The sequence below is a fragment of the Primulina huaijiensis genome, chromosome 7, assembly GCF_012295235.1.
Source record: "Primulina huaijiensis isolate GDHJ02 chromosome 7, ASM1229523v2, whole genome shotgun sequence".
NCBI lineage: Eukaryota > Viridiplantae > Streptophyta > Magnoliopsida > Lamiales > Gesneriaceae > Primulina > Primulina huaijiensis.
This window is the reverse complement of record NC_133312.1, coordinates 7,252,766-7,272,118: the sequence shown is the minus strand read 5'-3', so window position 1 is coordinate 7,272,118 and position 19,353 is coordinate 7,252,766. Positions and strand designations below refer to the sequence as shown.

Sequence of the window (19,353 nt, the reverse complement as noted above, 5' to 3'; positions counted from 1 at the left end):
ATTTTCAGATCTACGACATTGAGATTCATAAAAGATTCTGCGAGGTATTGAAGATCTTCTAGACCAATCCTTTCTATAGTTGTCATGAGTTTAATTTCTTTTCCAAGACAGTTTTAATAAAATTGATCATTTTTTCTTCGTCGGTTAAAGATTTTGTCATTACTTTGCTCCTTCCCACTTTGGTATAATAAGGGTTCCGTACCAAATGATAGTGGAAATTTTCTTTCCAAAGGTCCTTTTATTAGAACTTGACTGTTGTTCTAGAGTTTTGATTTTTGTTTGAATATCATTTAATGTTTCAAGAATTTCTTCTTGTTTTTCAAGGATTTCCTCAATTTTATGTTATACATAGTACAACTGATTGTCATAGTTTTGTACTGTCTTTTGGATCTCTCTATGATCTCTTGAGAGTTTAAAGGAATCCGATACTATTTCTAGAGACCTATTATTTTGAATAATAATTTTATCTTAGGACTCTGATGTGTTTCTCTTTGCTCATGATGTCTAACATTGGTTAGATCTTTTTGTAAATATTTCAAAATATTGGAATAAATCATGTAAATATTTAATCTCGAACGTATGTCCGAATTCATAATTTTGAGAAAAATCTCATCCTCAAACATTTAATTACACAGTAATAATATTATTGTATGTTTAAAGTTGTTTTTACCTTGACTTTGATATAATTTCTGATCCAATTATAAATAATAAATAAATATAAGGATAATTTTGTTATTTTTGTCATGATTAGAAAATTTAAACAAAGTTTTTAAGACATAGAGAGTAAATGTAATATTATATTTTGATTTGAAAATTTAACTCCAATTTCAAATACGCACTTTTCATATTCGGTAAAATCTTTTGACCTTTTCTTTTCTTAATTTCGACGTATTATAATTATAAATTATATCATATGTGAATTTTTACATGGATTTAATGGTAAAATTAAATTGTCTAATTATAATTATCTAAATCGTGACGGAAAAGAAACACGACTTTACAATCGGGAAAGGTGACTCGTGGGCAAAAAGTTTCAAGAAAAGGAGGCATTGGACGCTGAAAACAACGCAACGCCATTAATCAAAAAGCTAAATTTATATTATTCGACAAAATTCATAGAATCAATCAATAGTAGATTAATTCATCGAAAAAAGCAAATCATAGCTTACGGAATAAGCGTTAGAAGTCGTCCCCTATCTCTCGTTTCGACGGTCAGTTTCTTTTTCTTCTTGTTCTGTTGTGTTCTACTTTTGTATGATTCTAATTGTGCTTTCCCAGTTTGGACGCTGGATCTATCATTTGTAGTATTTTTTAAATCCGGGCTTAATTTTTTTCGAGATTTGTAGTGTATTTTTAGTCAAGAACAAAATGCAAATCATAGCTTAATGATTTTTAAAATTTTTCTTTTATATTTTGTACAAGTATTTAATCATTTTGGTAGCTGGGCTCTGCTTTTTTGTTGAAAAAATTAAGAAAAATCGTGTCTTTTGAAGGTATTGTAGTAAGGATTGAACTTTATAAATTAATTTATTATCAACTTAATATTCCGCAGAATGAGTAGAGATTGATTATTGTTTTTCATATTTCCGTTTATTTTCAGTTGGAAGTAGTTGAAGTTTATGTTATACATACCATGGAGTCAGCCCGAGACCTGTAGTATAAAATCTCATGCAAGCACCTCGGAACCCCAACTTTTTTTTTTTAAAATTACTAGTATGGTTTATTAATATAGTTAATGTTAAAAGAGAAGAGTTGAAGGAAAAATATAAGAGCTTAACTCTCATTGTTTGAAGATGGATCTGTCAATCTAAAAAAAAATGTTTATTTTCCTAAACTAACCACAATTTATACTTCTAGAATACAAAATTAGAAAACATGCTTTTTAAAAAAACTAAGTGTAACTCTCAACACTCCCCCTCGAGCTTCATAAAGATTTATTACTCCAAGATTGAACAACAAATAATGGTGTTACGATCTTCCCAAAGCCTTCATAAAAGTGTATGTTTGTTGTTGGTTGATTGGATTATAAGCTGTTGCGATCTTTTGCTCTTGAATCTTCTCTTGCACGATATGGCAATCAATCTCTATATGCTTCATTCTTTCGTGATATATAGGATTTGCTGCTATATGTATGGCTGCCATGTTATCACAATGTAGCAATGTCGGCTGTGTGATTTCTATTCCCATATCCTTCATCAGTCCCACAATCCATGTTATTTCGCAAGTTGTGTTCGCCATTGCTCTATACTCCACTTCAGTCGAAGACCTTGAGACAATACTTTATTCTGATTGTCACTCATATCAAATTCTGTGGATGTCAATGTTAAGTTTTGTTCCATGGGCATCTCGCAAACCCTTCCACCAGATAAACATGCTTCCGAAATTAATTTCAGAGTGTAATTTCTCTGATTCAGGCAGATCCTGTGGGGGCCCGTGCTCCTGATTAAGGTTTAATAACTAAAGAATCAGGATTTGTTAATGTGAACAGCGAAAGCGATTAAAAATTTTCCTTTTTGGGCCGGTAGAAATTTTTGCATGACCTCCCCGTAAGTAGGACATTCCAAAAATTTCCAAACAACACAAACGACATTTATATACTCGAAATAAAGTCATAACATAAATTCATCAACCTACAGCCGCACTGGCCAGGACTAACACATGCAAAGCCGATAACGCTCGATCACACAACCATCAATCTAAAACATCGTAAAAATAACAGTAAGGCTACACGGGGCATTCCCTGGCAAAAGTATGACTTGATGATATAATACACACATATATGTACTATATAAGTATATATATATCTGGGAACTCTTAATCGACAACCCAACTACTGGGCATCGCTACCTGACGCTTCACCAGACGCGTCAAGACGCGTCAAATCCTCTTGGATAACTTGCTATGGCATCAAAAACATCCACAACATAAAAAGAAAGAGGGTCAGGGCTCAGTACGACGAACCAGTAAAATTATGACAAATATAACTGACATGAAATAAAATCAAGTAAAATGCAATGAAATGCAATGTAATGCGTGTAGGTAACAACGAAATAACGGATACCCAAACGGAGTCCAAATGAATGCATCAGCAACGGGAACAGTGGCCACCCGTGCTAGGAATGCAGCAACGAAACATCAAGCCGCCGCTCATCCATGCACGTAGCATTGAGGGTCCGGTAGTGACCTGGTCAGTCCTCGTGAAGTCATCAGGAGTGTGCTAATCCTTTCATTCGCTCCATCAATGAGATGTCAAGAGTGATCTAATCATATCACTCACTCCATAGATGACTCAACAGATCAATAATGATAGCAATCAACGGAGTCAAGGCTCGTAATGCTAAGCACTAATAGTATCAACTCAAATAAATGCGTGAATGCAATCACGTTATTCACAGAAGCACATAAGGCACGCCACAACTTATTACAAAATACTTAACGTCATTCCACATCATTATAAACGTCATAATAAAACAGTTCATGCGTACCTCAACTGATACTTAATTTACCACTGAAATATCTTAAGGATTTCTCGAAGAATCCGATCCTGTGGCAAATAATGCATTTCATATCAAGTTTCATTTATTTTTCCAATATTTGACAATTTAGCCTAAAATTCCAAAAGTCCATAATTTAGGCGTTAAAATTTCTAAAATTAATATACGACAATTCTATAGCACCTAAACCCTTAATTATTGAAAACTAAAATTCGAAAACCCAATAATAAAATTCTGAATTTTCGAATTTTTGTCCAAATAAATTCTGAAATTTTGTTAATACCTCCAATTAGTTCCGATATGGCATCTACAATCAATAATATAATATATATTAATTGTTGGAACTCAAATGAATTAGAATACCCAAAATTCGAAACCCTAAAATCTGAATTATACCTCTGAAATTTCGAAAATTGCTCAAAGCTTTGAATTCAAGCTTCAAACAACATAACCCAAGGTTTCTTCCCAATTTTCCGGCGAAAACAGATGGCGGTCTCCGATGGGTTCTTCAGGAGTCGCGAGTTTTCTTAGCAAAATGGGTATCAATGGATAGCCCTCGTCACGGGCTTTCCGAATATGTATTTAATTTAATTTTTGGGCAATCAGAGCGGCAACAATCGACCTGTATGACTGAATATGCGTTAGAAAAGGAAATCCCTCCCAAATCATTTTTAAGACCCCCAAGCCCTCTCGAATGAGTTCTACTATAGCTATAGAAGCTCTCAACGTAGTCCCGGGGACAAATCTTTCACTCACTGAGGATGAAGCTTCGAAATTTGTTGAAGAAGAAAGAAGCTTTGGCAGATGCATACGGGGAGAGAGAAAGAAGATTTAAATTTCTTCTTTATTATTATTATTTAAAACAAAACAATATACATGATTAAATGGGCTGGGCTTGAGGTGTAACTTGGGCTGAGCTCTCACATTCTTTTCTACTAATAGAAGATTTCGTCCTCGAAATCTAGCATACACAGCAATTATACAAAAGTCGTTTATAAACATTTACCACTGATAGTACATAGGAAAATCAGAATAAATGGAGTAATTTATTACATTTTCAAACAAATGAGGTCATTCCTGACGCATCTTAGCCTCTAATTCTCATGTAGCTTCTTCTCTCCCATGTCTACTCAATTGCACCATAACCAGTGTAATCGTCTTATTCCTGAGTTGCTTTTCTTTACGATCAAGAATTTGCACTGGATACTCAATATAGCTAAGGAAACTATCCAACTCCACCTCATCAGTCGTCAAGACATGAGAAGGATCTGGCTCGTATTTTCATAACATAGATACATGAAACACATCATATATCGCAGACAAACTCTGCGGCAAGTCCAAACGATAAGGCAAGGTGCCAATCCTCTCAACAATCGCATATGGACCAATATAACGCGGTGCTAGCTTCCCGTTGCGCCCAAATCTCATAGTACCATGAAACGGTGATACTTTCAAGAAAACCTGTTGAAATTCTAAAGGCATACGCCTTTTATTAGCATAGCTGGTTTGACGATCTTGCGCTGCTTTCATTCTTTTCCTGATCATTTTAACCTTCTATTTCATTTCTTGAATAAATTCTGGCATTGGCATATGTCGTTCTCCTACATCTTCCCAGCATATTGGAGATCTACATTTTCTGCCGTATAGAGCTTCAAATGGTGCCTCCCGATGGTTGCCTGGAAACTGTTATTGTAAGAAAATTCAACAAGTGATAATGATTCCTGCCAACCACTACTAAAATCCATCACGATTGCTCGTAGCATATCCTCGAGTGTCTGAATGGTCCTCTCTGACTGACCATTTGTCTGTGGGTGATATGTAGTGCTCATTGCCAACTTTGAACCCAATGCTGATTGCAAACGACCCCAAAACTTCGAAGCAAACCTGAGATCACGATTTGATACTATGGTTACAGGCACACCATGCAATCTCACTACATGATCAATGTATATTTTTGTCATTTTCTTATAAGTACAAAGTACGATCATAAGGAATAAAATGGGCTGATTTAGACAATATATCCACAATCACCCAAATTGCATCACAGCCACGATTAGAACGATGTAGGTGTGTCACAAAATCCATAGCAATGTGCTCCCAATTCCACTGTGGCGCTTCAAGACTATGTAACATACCACCAAGTCTCATTCTCTCAGCCTTAACCTGTTGGCACGTCAAACATCTAGCCACAAAGTCATAAATATCTTTTTTCATACCTTCCCACCAGTAATGAGATTTCAAGATATGATACATCTTTCTGATTCCAGGATGAACACTGTGTCGACTACAATGAGCTTCCCGAAGCATAGCTTCTTTTAAGTCTATCAAATTCGGAACCACAAGTCTACCATTATAGCGCAGACATCCATCTGAAGCAACACTGAACTTGTTTGATTAACCTGTCTGAGTCAATTCTTTCAATCTATGAACATGCAGATCAGTTCTCTGTGCTGCTTTGATTTTAGAAACAATATGTGGTTCAAATTGTATAGCTGAAACTATAAAGTAACCATCCCTAGATTGGTAAGTCCATCCTGAAGTTCCTAAATGCTCATGAACTTTTGAAATAGTCAAAGATGCCAACATTTTAGGCTGAACCTTTCTGCTCAGAGCATCTGCAACTTGATTCATTCGCCTTGGTTGGTATTGAATCTCACAATCAAAGTCATTGAGTAATTCCAACCATCGACGCTGTCTCATATTCAAGTCGGATTGTGTGAAAAATATTTCAGACTCTTGTGATCAGAATAAATCACAAATTGTTCTCCGTACAGATAATGACACCATATCTTCAATGCAAACACAATGACAACTAACTCCAAATCATGAACTGGATATCGAGTCTTATGTGGCTTCAACTGACGAGATGCATACGCAATCACTCACCCATTTTGCATCAAAACACAATCCAGTCCATTTAGAGAAGCATCTGTACAAACAACAAATCCACCTGAGCCTGAAGGCAAAGCTAGCACTGGAGCTGTGGTCAACTTTTCTTTCAAAGTCCGGAAACTAGACTCACATTCTGCAGTCCACACAAAACGTTGATCTTTCTGCGTCAATTGGGTCATAGGCCTAGCTGTTCTAGAAAATCCCTCAATGAAACGCCTATAATATCCAGCTAATCCCAAAAAGCTTCGAATCTCAGACACATTGGTTGGTTTAGGCCAATTGATAACAACTTCAATTTTACTAGGATCAACAGATACTCCTTGTGCAGATATAACATGGCCTAAAAATAAAACTCTGTCCAACCAGAACTCACACTTAGAAAATTTGGCATACAATTGCACTTCTCTGAGTGTTTGGAGAACTAATTTCAAATGTTCTTCGTGCTCTTTTTTTTGACTTGGAATAAATCAAGATGTCATCAATAAAAACGATAAAGAATTTACCGATGAATTCCCGGAATATATGATTCATTAAATCCTTAAAAACCGCTAGAGCATTAGTCAAATCAAATGGCACGACTAGGAATTCATAGTGTCCATAACGTGTCCGAAATGCTGTCTTAGGAACATCTTCCTCTCGGACTCTAAGCTGATGGTATCCGGAACGAAGATCGATCTTGGAATACACAGAAGTACCCTGTAACTGATCAAACAAGTCATCAATACGCGGCAGAGGATACTTATTCTTCACAGTAGCCCGGTTCAACTGCCGATAATTGACGCACATTCTCATCGTTCCGTTTTTCTTCTTTACAAACAATACTGGAGCTCCCCAAGGCGATATACTGGGTCTAATATAGCCTTTTTCCAGTAAATCCTGAAGCTGTTCTTTGAGTTCTTTCAACTCTGTCGGAGCTAAACGATATGGTGCTCTAGAAATAGGATTTGTCCATGGCATCAATTCAATGCTAAGATCTATTTCCCTTTGAGGCGGAAAGCCTGAAATCTCATCAGGAAATACGTCAGAAAAATCCTTGACAACAGGAATATCGGAAACTTTCAATCGTTCTTCTTGTGCCGCGTCGAGAGCATAAATCATAAATCTTTCATTACCTATTGGCAACAATCTGAACATTTCCATTGCCGATACTAACAGAATGTGAGACTGTGAATCATAACCGTAAAAGTTCCATTTGCTATCATAATACGGTCTAAATCTGACAACTCCATGGAAACAATCCACAGTAGCTCGATAATTCGTTAATATATCCATACCGAGGATACAATCGAAATCAGACATAGCTAATTTGATTAGATTAGTTATCATAATATTATCCTCAAATCTAATCACACAATTTAGGACTATCTCACAAGACATCAAGTATACAGGCAGGAGCAGCCGCATAAACAGTATCCAACAACGGAATAGTAGCAATCTCATGTTCATCAACAAATGCAGCAGATAAAAATGAATGAGATGCTCCAGTGTCTATCAATATACGTGCAGGATAATAAAAAACATAGCAAATACCTGCAATCACTTCTCCTGGTGCATCCTGAGCCTGATCCTGAGTCAATGCATGAACTCGAGCCTCCTGTGGCACTGGAAATTGTTGCTGAGGAGGACCTCTAGGTGGTGTATGACTGGACTGCTGAAATGACTGTGCAGGAGCGTATGGTCTAAAAGCTGGTCCTCGGGGAACATGACCAGACTGTTGTGGTTGAAATTGTTGTCTTTGTGCATTGGGGCATACTTTGGCATAATGCCCAACTTGACCACAAATATAACAATACCCCTGAACTCCTATACACTGTGTATTGAAATGTCTTTCACCACATCGGTCACAGTACACAACATTCGATGACCCAGATGTACCGCCTCTCTAGTACTGCCTGAACTGGAGGAGTTAGATTGAGATTTCTTTTTGAATTGTTTGCTTTTTACCTTAAATCTTTGTTGCTTCGGTTGCTGGGATGACTGTAAAGGCTGATAAGGAGGTAAACCCGCTGGCATCGGCATATTATTTCCAGATCCCTGAGAAATAGAAGCTGGAACTGGAACTGGAACTGGCTGTGATTATCCCCTGAGCAGACTAGCCTCTATCTTCTTCGCCATCTCTACTGCTTGAACATAGGTATTAGGTGATCCAGCCATCACCAAAGTATGAATAGTCCTTTGTAGTCCATGCAGGAAACATGAAAGTTTGGACTGATCATTTTTTGCAACATGTGGCACATATGGCAAAAGAGCAGAAAACTGAGAAGCATATTCAACAGCTGTTTTATTGGCCTGCACCAACTGGTCAAACTCTTTTTCCTTGACATAATAATACGAAGGTGGTGTATATTCCTGTGTAAACTGAGCACGAAATACTTCCCAAGTAATGATTTCTCCAGATTCTTTAAGTACTTTCTCTGCAACTTCCCACCAGAGTTGTGCTCGGTTTAACTGATAGATGACCAGCTTCAGTCTGACACTTTGGGAGTATTCGAGCAAATTGAATAGATGGTTTATACTTTTCAATCATCCCGCTGCTTTTTCGTCACTTTCATTGCTAAAGAATTGGGGATGACGTAGTTTTTAGAATTGAGATATTATCAACTGCATCCCTCCAACTTTCTGAGTCAATTGTTCTACCTCTTGGTTTATCTCTTCTTCCACATTTCTAGCGACCTGGGCTTTAGGACGACCACGTTTACCTCTGACAATATCCTCAAGTCCTCTGACATTCTGTGCTTCTGACTTTTGTACAACTTCTTTCCCTTTTTTGCCTTTTCCTTCAATTGACATTCTATAAGACACAAGGATTTAATACCCTGGCAAAATAATTTAATAAGCACGAAATAACTAAAGAAAAGCTGAAACTTAGTCTAATAGATAGCTATTATACTAAGTTCAAAATCTAATCAACTGAAGTGCTAACTTAGGCAAATTCAAATAAATCATAGTATATGGTTCAAACAAAAGCAAATAATCAAACACATACGCAATCATTTTATTTGTGTCTAGACTCAAGTGCCCTAGACTTTAATTCGAGCATATCCCAGTTACGCTCTGATACCAAATGTCACGGCCCAGCCCACTTGTGAAATTGTCCACTTTGGCCCAGGGCCTCACGTATTTAAAACGCGTCACAAGGGGTTGCTACACGCTCATTTAAATGTCCAACATCTCTCCCGTGGTTTGGCGATGTGGGCGAATAATGTGAGAGTCCAGCCCAAGTTACACCCCAAGCTCAGCCCATTTAATCATGTATATTGTTTTGTTTTAAATAATAATAATAATAATAATAATAGAAGAGAAGAATAAACGTAAATCTTTTTTCTCTCTCTCCGTATGCATCTGCCGAAGATTTTTTCTTTTTCAACAAATTTCGAAACTTCATCCGTTGATTGTTGCCGCTCCGATTGCCAAAAAATTAAATTAAATACATATTCAGAAAGCCCGTGACGATGGCTATCCATTGATATCCATTTTGCTAAAAAAACTCGCGACTCCTGAAGAACCCATGGGATAGGAGACCGCCGCCTGTTTTCGCTGGAAAATTGGGAAGAAACCTTGGGTTATGTTATTTGAAGCTTGAATTAAAAGCTTTGAGCAATTTTCGAAATTTCAGAGGTATAATTTAGATTTTAGGGTTTCGAATTTTGGGTATTCTAATTCATTTGAGTTCCAACAATTATTATCTATTGTATTATTGATTGTAGGGTGCTATATCGGAACTAATTGGAGGTATTAACAAAATTTCAGAATTTATTTGGACATACATTCAAATTCAGAATTTTATTATTGGGTTTTCGAATTTTAGTGTTCAATAATTAGGGGTTTAGATGCTATAGAATTGTCGTATATTAATTTTAGAAATTTTGAAGCCTAAATTATGGACTTTTGGAATTTTAGGCTAAATTGTCAAATATTGGAAAAATAAATGGAATTTGATATGAAATGTATTATTTGCCACATGATCGGATTATTCGAGAAATCCTTAGGATATTTCAGTTGTAAATTAAATATCAGTTGAGGTATGAACTGTTTTATTATGACGTCTATAATGATGTGGAATGACGTTAATTATTTAGTAATGAGTTGTGGCGTGTCTTATGTGCTTCTGTGAATAACGTGATTGCATTCACGCATTTATTTGAGTTGACATTATTAGTGCATAGCATTTTGAGCCTTGAATCCGTTGATTGCTATCATTATTGATATGTTGAGCTGTTGAGTCATCTATGGAGCGAGTGATAGGATTAGATCACTCTTGATATCTCATCGATGGAGCGAGTGATAGTATTAGTACACTCCGGATGACTGCACGAGGACTGACTGGGTCACTACCGGACCCTCGATGCTACGTGCATGGATGAGCGGCGGCTTGATGTTTCGTTGATGCATTCCTAGCACGGGTGGCCACTGTTCCTGTTGCTGATGCGTTTCATTTGGACTCCGTTTTGGTATCCGTTACCGACACACATGGCATTGTATTTTACTTGATTTTATTTCATGTCAGTTATATCTGTCATAATTTTACTGGTTCGTCGTACTGGGCCCTGACCCTCTTTTCTTTTTATGCTGTGGATGTTTTTGATGCCATAGCAGGTTATCTAGGAGGATTTGACACGTCTGGTGAAGTGTCGGGTAGTGGTGCCCAGTAGTTGGGTTGTCGATTGAGAGTTTCCAGACACACACACACATGTGTGTGTGTGTTATATCATCGAGTCATACTTTTGCCAGGGAATGCCCTATGTAGCTGTACTGTTATTTTTACGATGTTTTGGATTGATAGTTGTGTGATCGAGCTTTATCGGCTCTGCATGTGTTAGTCCTAGCCAGTGCGGCTGTAGGTTGATGAATTTATGTTATGACTTTATTTCGAGTATATAAATGTTGTTTTTGTGGTTTGGAAATTTTTGAGATTTCTTACTTACGGGGAGGTTATGCCGAAATTTATACTGGCCCAGAAAGGAAAATTTTTAATCGTTTTCACTGTTTACATTAACGAATCCTGATTGTTTGGTCATTAAACGTTAATCAGGAGCACGGGCCCCCACAGTTGGTATCAGAGCGACTCCGTGTAGGTTTGGGATGGTGAGTCAAATCTCAGCGAGGACGCTGAGTCCCGAAAAAGGGGTGAAGGCTTTTAGGCGAAATCCCACATCACCAAACCACGAGAGAGATGTTGAGTATTTAAATGAGCATGTAGCAACCACTTGTGACGCATTTTAAATCCGTGAGGCCCTGGGCCAAAGCGGACAATTTCACAAGTGGGCTGGGCCGTGACAGATCCATTGCTTTGATCGACCACTTCAATACCAAGGAAGTATTTGAGTGATCCAAAATCTTTTACTTTGATCTTTAAGTGCGGGTAAGCATTGAGAGCTGCAATAGATTCTTCACAATTCCCTGTTGTCACTATTTCACCCACATATACCAACAAAATAGTGACAACTTTAACATCCTTCTTTACAGATAAAGAGTGATCATTTTTAGAATGTTCCAATATGTTTCATTAAGTTTGCAAACCTTATATTCCATTGCCTTGAGGCTTGTTTAAAGCCATACAAGGATTTCAGCAGTCTACCAACCTTATGCTCCCCTTGAGTGCCAAATCCTTATGGAATATGCTTGTAAATCTCCTCATCTAAGTTACCTTGGAGGAAAGCGTCAGTGACTTCCATTTAATGGAGTGGCCAATGCGCTCTAGCTGCCAAACTTAACAAGCAATGGACAGTTACTATTTTAGCGACAGGGGAAAATGTATTGTGGTAATCGATCCCTGGTTGTTGGGTGTACCCTTTAGAAACAAGTCGAGCCTTGAAACGATCCATACTACCATCATTATAGACGTCATAATAAGAGGTTGCTACACGGGGACAGATTTCCCAAGTCCCATTAGCCTTGAAACGATCCATACTACCATCATTATAAACGATCCATACTACCCACTTATTGCCAATAGCCGATTTTCTTGAAGGAAGTGGACAGATTTCCCAAGTCCCATTAGCCCGTAGAGCTTCCAACTCTTGGGCCATGGCAGCTCTCCGTCGTGGATCGGTAATAGACTCATGGTAAACATAGTGTTCTTTATGGGCTGAAATAGAGGCGAGAAAACTCTGGTTGGTGGGGTACAATTTGGAGTATGAGAGAAGTTGCGATATGGGTGAGGAGTGTGAGTAAAGTTATGTAAGGTTGGACAAACAAAATCTTTGGACAAATAAAGGGGTTGAATAGTTCTCGTGGAATGCCGGATAGAGGATGGCGCATGCAGAATAGGAGAGGTAGGAGCCAAGGGGTGGACATTAAGATCTTCAAAGGAAGGAGTTGTACAAGGAAATAAGGGAGGAGAAATATCAGGTATGGCAAAGGGAAAGACGTGTTCATAGAACTGGACATCACGTGAGATCAAGAACCTCCTGGTGGTAAGAATCATCAGTTTATAGCCTTTTTGTTGAGGGGAATAACCAAGGAAAACATAAGTACGAGCTCGAGAATAAAATTTATCACCAGGTAACACGGAGGCATAGTAGAGACAACCAAGCACTCGGATATGATCATAGGAAGGATTGCTATGATGGAGCATCTCAAATGGGACTTTATTTGATAACAAAGGAGTGAGAATGCGATTAATTAGGTAACAAGCCATAAGAACACAATCTCCCGGAAAACGATTAGGTAGAGAAGCTTGGAATTTTAAAGCATGGGCGACCTCGAGAATGTGGCGGTGTTTATGCTCAAAAAGCCCATTTTGTTGTGGTGTATAAGCACATGAGCTTTGATGAACCATCCCCAAGGAGGAAAAATGAGAGGTACATTCTTATTTGAAGAAGTCAAGAGCATTATCAGTTCAGATAATCTTTATGGTGGTAGAAAATTGATTATGAATGAGGGCATCAAATCCCTTTATAATCGGAAAGAGATCAAGTTTGAATTGCATCAAATACGTCCAAGTTACCCGAGTATACTCATTAACTATCGTGATGAAGTAACGTTCACCATTGTAAGTAGCATTGTGAAAAGGTCCCCACACTGGAATGGAGCAGTATAAGATGTGGAACTAGAAGAGGGGAATGGTTGGCGATTTGTTTTGCTTTGTGACATATGCTGCAATGTAATAAATCTAAATTGCGAGAAATGAAAGACAGTAACTTCATGCATGTTAAGGAAATATGGCCAAGTCTTTGGTGCCAAAGAGTTTCTATAGAAGGTTTACAGACACTGTGTTGAGCAGAATTGAAAGTACTATAAGGAAAGAAAGTATTACAATTGAAATTACAAGCAGCTATGGGCACAGATTGAAAGCTGGATGAATAAAAAAAATAATCCATTGTGTTCTTACCAATCCCCAGAATCTTCCATATCGTAGGTCCTGAAAGACAAAAACGGGGATAAAAAACAACTGAGCAATGATTTTTTTGGTAAAGCGAGAGATGGACGGTAAATTGTGATTGAAGGCAGGGACTTGAAGGACATTATGAAGAGTAACGGAATTAGTTATGGCTATGGATCTTAACTCTTAAGGTTGAAATATTTGTGGTAGTACCATCAGGCGTTTTAATTGAACCACGAGAAGAACCACATGAACGAGAGGGAAGTAATACAGAATGCCGTCCCACCATATGATCACTTGCACCGCTATCAATAATCCATTGTGAATTCAAAAAAGAAGGTGATAAGGATGGAGTACCTGCCATATTCACTTCAAGCAGATTAGAAACGTCCAAAACTCGGTCCCTATTGAGGAGTTTCAAGATCTCTGCGTATTGCTTCGGGGTAAACAAAGCACCAGGGGCTGAACTCACAGTAGACTCTGTTGTAGTAGTAGTATCACAATTGTTGGACATATTGGCATTTCTGTTTTTACATCCATCCATCTGAAATTTCTGATACTGGCCCTTTTTTCCAGCTTTGTGCAAATGATGACCAACTGGATATCCAACTAACTCGAAGCAATTCTCCTTTGCGTGACCAGTCCATTAATAATACTCACATGTAAGCAAGTCTCTCTTCTTATCAGGTAATTTTCCTCTGTTAGAATAAAATACGGAGGAGGCTTTAAGGAGCGATGTGACTCCTCTTGAGCAACCATTGAATAAGCTTGACCGACCGAAGGTAGTGGATTCACGATCAGAATCTGGCTTCGAACATGAGCATAACTCTTATTATGCCCCATAAGAAACTGCAAGAGTTTATGTTGCTGGTCATATTCCAGATACTTGCGAGCAGACTCACAATCTCGCCGCCATAAATCCAGTAGCAATTCAGAATTTTTTTTTGATGAAATCAAGACCGATCACTGAGGAAATTGCGATCAAGACGAGTAATTGAAAAAAATTAGAGATTGAGCTCGATGATCGCTCTTTGATACCATGTTAAAGGAGAAGAGTTGAAGGAAAAATATAAGAGCTTAACTCCCATTGTTTAAAGACTGATCTGTTAATCTAAAAAAATGTTTATGTTCCTAAACTAACCACTGTTTATACTTCTAGAATACAAGATTAGAAAACACGATTTTTAGAAAAACTAAGTGCAACTCTCAACAGTTACTACATGTGCTTACCTCATAAATAATGATTGATGGCAGTGACTCATGAAAACTTGTAGTTTCACTGTGTATTTATCTTTTTTAACCTCACTCATAAAATTTATCAAGAATCGATAATCAATCCGAAATACCTCTCTCGTGAGTTTTCGCCGAAATACAAATCATCCACTTTTCTACAACGATCAAACACGCTATCGCTCGATTTTTCGGTTCATCGATCCGTTTCAGGCAATTTTCCGACACTAGGCTTCATAATTTTTGTGATCCATCAAAAGTTGCATCTGTTGAAAGGACTTTTTTCTAGTTGAAGTTGCTCGAAACTTATCTCCGATCAACTATGTTATAAAAAAAACTAAATAATTTGGTTATGTTATCGATCAATAAAAAGTGGTTGGGGAAATTGATTATGCAAACATAATAACTGATTTCACTTCCAAAACTGCAAGACGAGCAATATTCAAGTGTCTATGTATTGGTTTGAAACATGAATTTCATATTTTTTATGGATCTTCTTGTCTTTATTAATATTTTCTTATGACATATTGTTTTGGATCATATATTTTGTTTATTTTTTATTTCTAGAATTCATGTTATTTATACTATCATATTTGTCAATGAAAAAATATATGAATATTAAGTTTTAAGGGCACCATTTTTTTGTGCTCACCTCATGGCTAAAAAATCTCAGGTCTGGCAATGCGTGGAGTGCATATATTCTATTCGCGGGACTTTAATATATTGTTATGTGGACGTTACTCGATCTTGCTTTTGATATTCTATGGATGTCCAAAACTGTTATTAAACCTTTTTTTAGTTGGAGCATTTGGTAACTGTGATTTTTATCATGGTTAGGAGGTTACAAGTTCGATTCATAGCCCTTGTTATGTTTGGAACTTGGTTGCTCAATCCTTGACAATATGTGTACATATGTTGGATACCACGAGGGGTGTGCTAATGTATAAAACTGTTATCGAACCACCACCACCTTCAAACGGCTCCTAGGTTGGAAAAATTGGCTCCCAACATGTTCTTGAATGCTTTAATACATTTTGGACTTTAATCCTGAATTGTTGAGTCAGACACAGTTTTCTTCCATGTGTTAATAGTTCTTTTGTTTTTTTTCTAATTTGGAAGGTTTGTGTTATGGAAACTTACTATGCGTTGTTCCCTGTGCAATGGAAATTGCCCCGAGTTGTTGATCCTCTGTTATTTTTCACTATCGCTTTCTAATCGGAGAGAAATTAAAGGAGAATATGATTTTCCAACTGTTGTTGAATTTCTGTATTCTTTGTCAAATTGAGTATTCATTCCCTGAGGTTATCTTTCTTACTTATATGTGTGATGGCGTTTTCTTCGAGTTATTGGTTTTATGTACCTTGTTACTTATGCTTTCTTTAGTACATCAGATCTACTGTTTCGCTTGGTGTTTTAATGTCATATTTTGTGTATTTAGTTGAATAACATGTGTTTTTGCCTAGTGTAGGTGATTAACATGTTTTTAACGACCAAATGCATTCATTTATCTAGACACAAGGAACTTGAGATAGGAACACAACTTGGAATGGATTAAAGTTCCAGTTAGAATATTCTTTTCCATAAGTTGTGGAGGATTTCTCAAGGTTGTTTTTTTAATTGGTAAGGCATCTGTGATGGAAATTGCCAGCTTTTTTTGGTTTTTTGAGAGGAGAGTTTTAGATTCCTTCCTGAAAAAATCTTTATGAAAAGCTTGTTTTTATTTTTATCATTCGCTGGAACAAATTTGGTGAAGCAGGAGCTGCCACATGGAGCATGATGAAACTAAATTTCAACCCCCTCTTGAAGGTCCTATTTTGTGTGTTAACAACTGTGGTTTCTTTGGAAGTGCCGGGAATATGAACTTGTGTTCCAAGTGCCATAAGGACCAGATATTGAAACAAAAACAAGCTAAACTTGCTGTATCATCGCTCAAGAATATTGTTTCTGGATCATCGTGTGACAACGAGAAGGAAAGTACTGTTACCGAATCTGCAGTTGCACAAACTGATTTGATTGAAGTTAAAACAATCATAGAGCCTTCTTTTAATACTTCAAACTCAGTAAAGGAGGGCCCTAGTAGATGTGGCACTTGCAAGAAGCGGGTTGGTTTAGCTGGCTTCAATTGTCGCTGTGGTAATGTTTTCTGTGGATTACACCACTATTCTGATAAACACGAGTGCCCATTTGATTACCGGGCTGAAGCTCAAGATGCAATAGCCAAGGCCAACCCAATCATCAAGGCAGAGAAGCTCGACAAGATATAGAGTGCCGAATTATGGTGGTCGTGTTCTTTCCAAGAAAAATTACTTGAAGCATCGTCGGTTAAATCAATATGCGGGTTGAACAACTGTATCCGTCCAACTTGTTTGTTGGCTCCAGGTTCCATGTCTTTTATTTGTGTTGTGTTGGTTTGATTTGCATGTGTCCTGCTTGTTGAGGATCTTGTCCTAGTGGTATCTGTTCCTAGATAAACTCAGGAACACATCCATGAAGACAGTTTGTAAATCATATTTATTTATCTTAATGAATGTTTCCAAGCTTCAGCGCTGTTAACCTATTAACAATTCAATTGCTTTTCACTTGAATAGTGAAATCTAGCTCTTGCATTTAAACTTGTTTCTTTATTTTAGCTTCTAGTATAATATAGAAAAACTCCAAAATAGGTTGATAACACTCCATTTTACGTAATTAATGAGTAATTATTGACAAAATATCTTTCCTTAAATAATAAATTTTAAATTTAAAAATTGGTCACAATATTTTATCATATATGTAAAAATATAAACTAACCAAAAAAATATATTTCGATCTTAAAATATAATATTTTTTTATATTTTATCCCAAGTTTTATTATGTATATACAAAATATTGGTATTCTTTCTCAAAAACATATAAAATATTGGGGATGTAAAAAGTTTGTTTTATCAAAATTTTACAAAACAAAATATCTTAAATTTTAAGATAAAAATTAAGAGTTTTTTTTTGTTATTTTATATTATTTATTTTACGATATACCTTATAGTGATTAACGATATAATTTCCGTAATATAGAAATAATATTCGAAATGATTGTAATCTTTCTTAAATGTATCCATCTAGCTACCTTATAAATAGAGGTGTTTAGTTGAAATAAAATGACATCCGCAAGTGTATTTCAAATACACTTGAGGATGTCATTTTCTTAAAAAAAGAGTTGACCGAGGTTATTTGTTGGAAACTAAATTTCGGTGGTTTGACAAACTGAACGTTTATTAGATAGAACTAACCGATCAAGAAGACTGACAGTTGCCTTAACTGAAGACTAATGCGAAAATAATCAAGGGCAGCTGAACCAGCTGCACTGAACTACACAGACAACTGACTGATCAGTTGCTACAAACAGTTGTAAGCTTATCAGCTATTGCTAATCAGTTGATCTCTCAACTGAACACGTCAAGAATAAGGACGTTCAACCGACAATAGTACAAAGCAGACTGCAACTAATAGTGGGAGTGCCGCATTTCAGAAAAAGCTGCAGTGTACGAATGTCAGAGGAATGTTGACGTGACAAACAACGGATATAAGAGATTCAAATTGTATTAATTGTTACCTTTGGAAGAGAAGCCTATAAATAGCAGAGACGAAGAAACAAAATATATTCGACTTACTTGCAATCACTCTGCTGAAATTACACTAAGATTCAAAGCTCACACTAATCGTATTTACTCATAGCACTCAGGCTATACTTCGAGCTTTCTAGCACAAACTTTTGCTGTTGTAAAAACTTGATTTTAAAGAGATCAGTTGTGCTAAATCTTTTTCAAGTCTAGTTGAATACTGAGGATTTCGTTTATAAACTAAGAGTTTCAATTTGGCAGTGTTAAGTCCAAGACTGAAGTGGGTCTTTGCAATTGTTTGTATCGATCAAAGTCTTTTAGTGAAAATCCTATCTTCGTGATAGAAAAGGTGACATAGGAGTGATTGAAATCTCCGAACATCCATAAAATCTTTGTGTTCTTATTTCAGTTTATATTCTATCTTTCAGTCAGTTTATTTCCGCATATTACTTGTTAACTGACTGATATCGACTGACAAGATTCCCGAGTATCAGTTTATCACTAAACTGACTCAATATATGAAAAAACTGTGAAAATCGTTGAGTGTTTATTCAACCCCCCTTCTAAACACCCTTTCACCTCATAACCGATCCTATCAAGTGATATCAGAGTAGTTGAATCTCGTCCTTGAAATTTTTATACACTAAACTGATTACCATGTCTTCATTTAACAAAATTTCTATGTTCTCCAGATAAGACTTCGATGATTGAAAAATCAGAATGCATGCTCATTTAGCTGCACATGACGATGACATGTGGTATGTTATCACTGATGGACCCATGAAAATTATAAAGCTAATACAGCTGTTGCCCTAAC

At 36.8% G+C, this 19,353-nt stretch overlaps 2 protein-coding genes across 3 annotated transcripts; one reads left to right on the top strand and one right to left on the bottom strand.

Annotated features, from left to right (window-relative positions):
- Positions 1-1,036: 1,036 nt before the first annotated feature.
- LOC140981864 (zinc finger A20 and AN1 domain-containing stress-associated protein 4-like) lies at positions 1,037-17,483 on the top strand. Of its 2 annotated transcripts, XM_073448357.1 has the most exons (3): positions 1,037-1,211; positions 16,460-16,560; positions 16,697-17,483. In XM_073448357.1, the coding sequence occupies exon 3, from the start codon at positions 16,707-16,709 to the stop codon at positions 17,202-17,204; it is 498 nt and encodes a 165-aa protein (XP_073304458.1). In that variant the 5' UTR covers positions 1,037-1,211; positions 16,460-16,560; positions 16,697-16,706; the 3' UTR covers positions 17,205-17,483. The 2 variants fall into 2 exon arrangements, with proteins under 2 accessions (XP_073304458.1, XP_073304457.1); XM_073448356.1 differs by lacking the exon at positions 16,460-16,560 and having other exon boundaries at positions 1,038-1,211.
- Positions 4,596-5,039, bottom strand: LOC140981557 (uncharacterized). Its single transcript, XM_073447991.1, has 2 exons — positions 4,820-5,039; positions 4,596-4,762 (listed from the first exon to the last, which is right to left on the bottom strand). Exons 1-2 carry the CDS (start codon positions 5,037-5,039, stop codon positions 4,596-4,598), a joined length of 387 nt encoding a protein of 128 aa, XP_073304092.1.
- Positions 17,484-19,353: the final 1,870 nt, after the last annotated feature.